The sequence below is a fragment of the Guillardia theta genome (assembly GCF_000315625.1).
Source record: "Guillardia theta CCMP2712 unplaced genomic scaffold GUITHscaffold_92, whole genome shotgun sequence".
Lineage (NCBI taxonomy): Eukaryota > Cryptophyceae > Pyrenomonadales > Geminigeraceae > Guillardia > Guillardia theta.
Window position 1 is genome coordinate 300,532 of NW_005434582.1, and position 2,651 is coordinate 303,182.

Genomic DNA, 2,651 nt, shown 5'->3' on the forward strand with positions numbered 1-2,651 from the left:
CTCTCTCTCTCTCTCTCTCTCTCTCTCTCTCTCTCTCTCTCTCTCTCTCTCTCTCTCTCTCTCTCTCTCTCTCTCTCTCTCTCTCTCTCTCTCTCTCTCTCTCTCTCTCTCTCTCTCTCTCTCTCTCTCTCTCTCTCTCTCTCTCTCTCTCTCTCTCTCACTCTCTATTTCTCTCATTCTCTATTTCTCTCATTCTCTTCGCCTCTCTGTCGCCTCTTCCGTTCAGCCCTGCATGCTTCCTCCTCATTTAACCCTCCCGCCGTCTCCCTCTGTACTACCCCTACCCATATATCCTCTTTTTCTGCATTACGTACAGTGGGGTACCCGTACTACCCCACCCTACCCACTCTCACCCCTTTCCCTGCCTCTGGTTTCCAGGCTCTTAGCGAGGCGGACCCGGCCTGTGAGTCTCAGGGGGCCGATGGGACTCAGGGCCGGTGCTCTACTAGTACTACTACTCTGATCACCATTCCGAAGTTCCTCTTTCAGTTTGCTTCACTCAGTTTCACCGCAACGCGGTTTGACTCAGGGCCAGAATGGGAAGTGTTGGAACTCCGGGAGTCCGGGGTGCCAGTACAGTGTTGAGGCGGAGCTCAGTACTCAACTTCCGTCTGGCAAGTTCGGAAGGAGCGGTCATGACAGTCACGGTGATAGAAGCGCCGTACTATGATCAGTAGTATGACTCAGTCGATGCCCTCGCAGGGCCGGGCCGGCCGCGGCCCGGGACTCGGATGGCGCCGGGCGAATCGAATCACTCCTCCAACAGCCTGACTGGGCCAGGCCGCCGCCCGAGGATGGCTTGAGTCACTCACTGTACCGTGACCTGAGCCTGATCGTCCGATCTATAGGTAGGGGTACCATACCATACGGTGTCACTGGCTATGATGATGTTCAAGTTGCCCGGAGGCTTCTTGAACCTCTGAGAGTCAGTTGAGCCTGAGTGACAGTGGTTCCGACTCTTTACTGCCAGGCGGGCTTGGAGAGCCTACAAGACAGGCTTACTCGGATACTTCCAGTCCTTCTGCTCAATCTGCAATCCGGTCAATCATGACGAGCACATCAATTCTCTGATCTACCATCGACACCCCGTCATCGTTTCTTGTCTGTCGACTTTGCGGCCCAACGACCTGCAGGCTCCTCAGCGGGCCTCAGCTGGGGTGAGCTGGCTTACCTTCGGCGCGACGTCATTGCCGGTCTCGGCGGCTCGTTCGGCTCGGAGCTGGTCGACGGTCTTTCCTCGCAGAGCCTCGCGGTAGAACAGAAGCCAATTGACACACTGAGCCCGCCTCGTCTTGTTGGGCGTCAGCTCCTCAAGCTTGAAGCCCGTGAAGCCAAGCGGTCGAAGATGCTCCTTCACGCCCTGCCAGACCTCAGCCTCCTCCCTCGTCCCTCAGCCTCCTCCCTCGTCCCTCAGCCTCCTCCCTCGTCCCTCAGCCTCCTCCCTCGTCCCTCAGCCTCCTCCCTCGTCCCTCAGCCTCCTCCCTCGTCCCTCAGCCTCCTCCCTCGTCCCTCAGCCTCCTCCCTAGTCTCTTGTTCCTCCTTTCCTTCCCCTCCTCCCCTTCACCTGTTTGTACTTCATCGGTATACTCGCGACGAGCTGCTGATTCGCCTTCTGGCAGGGTCGGTCTATCTCGTAGGTGTAGTTCCTCGTGACCCCTGTGACGGCGTCAGGAGCGCTCAACCCTCGCAGCTGCTCACCAATGAGGTCAGGAGGAGAGGGATACTTCTCGCGCCACTTGGGGAACACGTTGTCGTTGATGTAGCTCCCGTCCTCCTTCCTCTCGTATCCCAAGCACTTCCACACCAGCTCGTTCACGAACTGGTCAGTTGTCTCGCTGCGGATGATGGTGAGGAGTCTCTCATTGGAGAGCTCGTCCTCCTCCTCCTCGGGATCGAACGTGTCTAGCACAAAGTCTGCAGCCATCTTCATATCCCTCCTCTCCGCTCTCCTCTTCAGCGAGAGATCGTAGCGGGGTGATGGCCGCACACACACATGCTTGGTGTGGGCATGAAGGGCGTGGAGGCTGGTAGAGGTGAGGTAGCCATAGCAGCGACAGAGCGAGAGAAGTGCTACAAGGCAGGAGAAACTCGAAATCCTCATCGCTCCTTGACCTGTCAAGCAAATCAGATGTATGTTTGCTGCCTCCCATCATCACAATACTCGCAACTGCTACCCATAACCTCATACCTATCTCCCTCTCTAAATCAACTCACACATCGCCGCTACTCCCTTCCCCACTTCGCTCTCCTTCCCCCTCCTCTCCCCTGCCTTCTTCCTCCTTGTTCTCTCTCCTTGCTCTCTCTCCTTGTTCTCTCTCCTTGTTCTCTCTCATCGCGGCCTTCTCGCTTGCACGCTTGTCATTCGGTCAGCATGGCGGCCGCGTATTTGCACGACGGAAAGAGGAGAGTGAGGTAATTCTTGTCGCTGCCCTCAAAACTACTCTGAGGCAGACTTGATATCAGATCTCCGGAACGAAAAAATGTAGGCTGAAGCCAACCGAATGGCGGAGCAAGAGCGAGAAAGGGAGAGGGAGAGAGGGAGAGGGAGAGGGAGAGGGAGGAGGGAGAGGGAGGAGGGACGAGGGACGAGGGACGAGGGACGAGGGACGAGGGACGAGGGACGAGGGACGAGGGGAGAGGGAGAGGACGGA

At 57.2% G+C, this 2,651-nt stretch overlaps 1 protein-coding gene across 1 annotated transcript; it reads right to left on the reverse strand.

Moving 5' to 3' along the window:
- Positions 1–942: 942 nt before the first annotated feature.
- Positions 943–2,115, reverse strand: GUITHDRAFT_154910 (hypothetical protein). The gene is made up of 5 exons (XM_005824643.1): positions 1,699–2,115; positions 1,565–1,656; positions 1,172–1,360; positions 1,077–1,127; positions 943–1,030 (listed from the first exon to the last, which is right to left on the reverse strand). The coding sequence occupies exons 1-5, from the start codon at positions 1,922–1,924 to the stop codon at positions 986–988; spliced, it is 603 nt and encodes a 200-aa protein (XP_005824700.1). The 5' UTR covers positions 1,925–2,115; the 3' UTR covers positions 943–985.
- Positions 2,116–2,651: the final 536 nt, after the last annotated feature.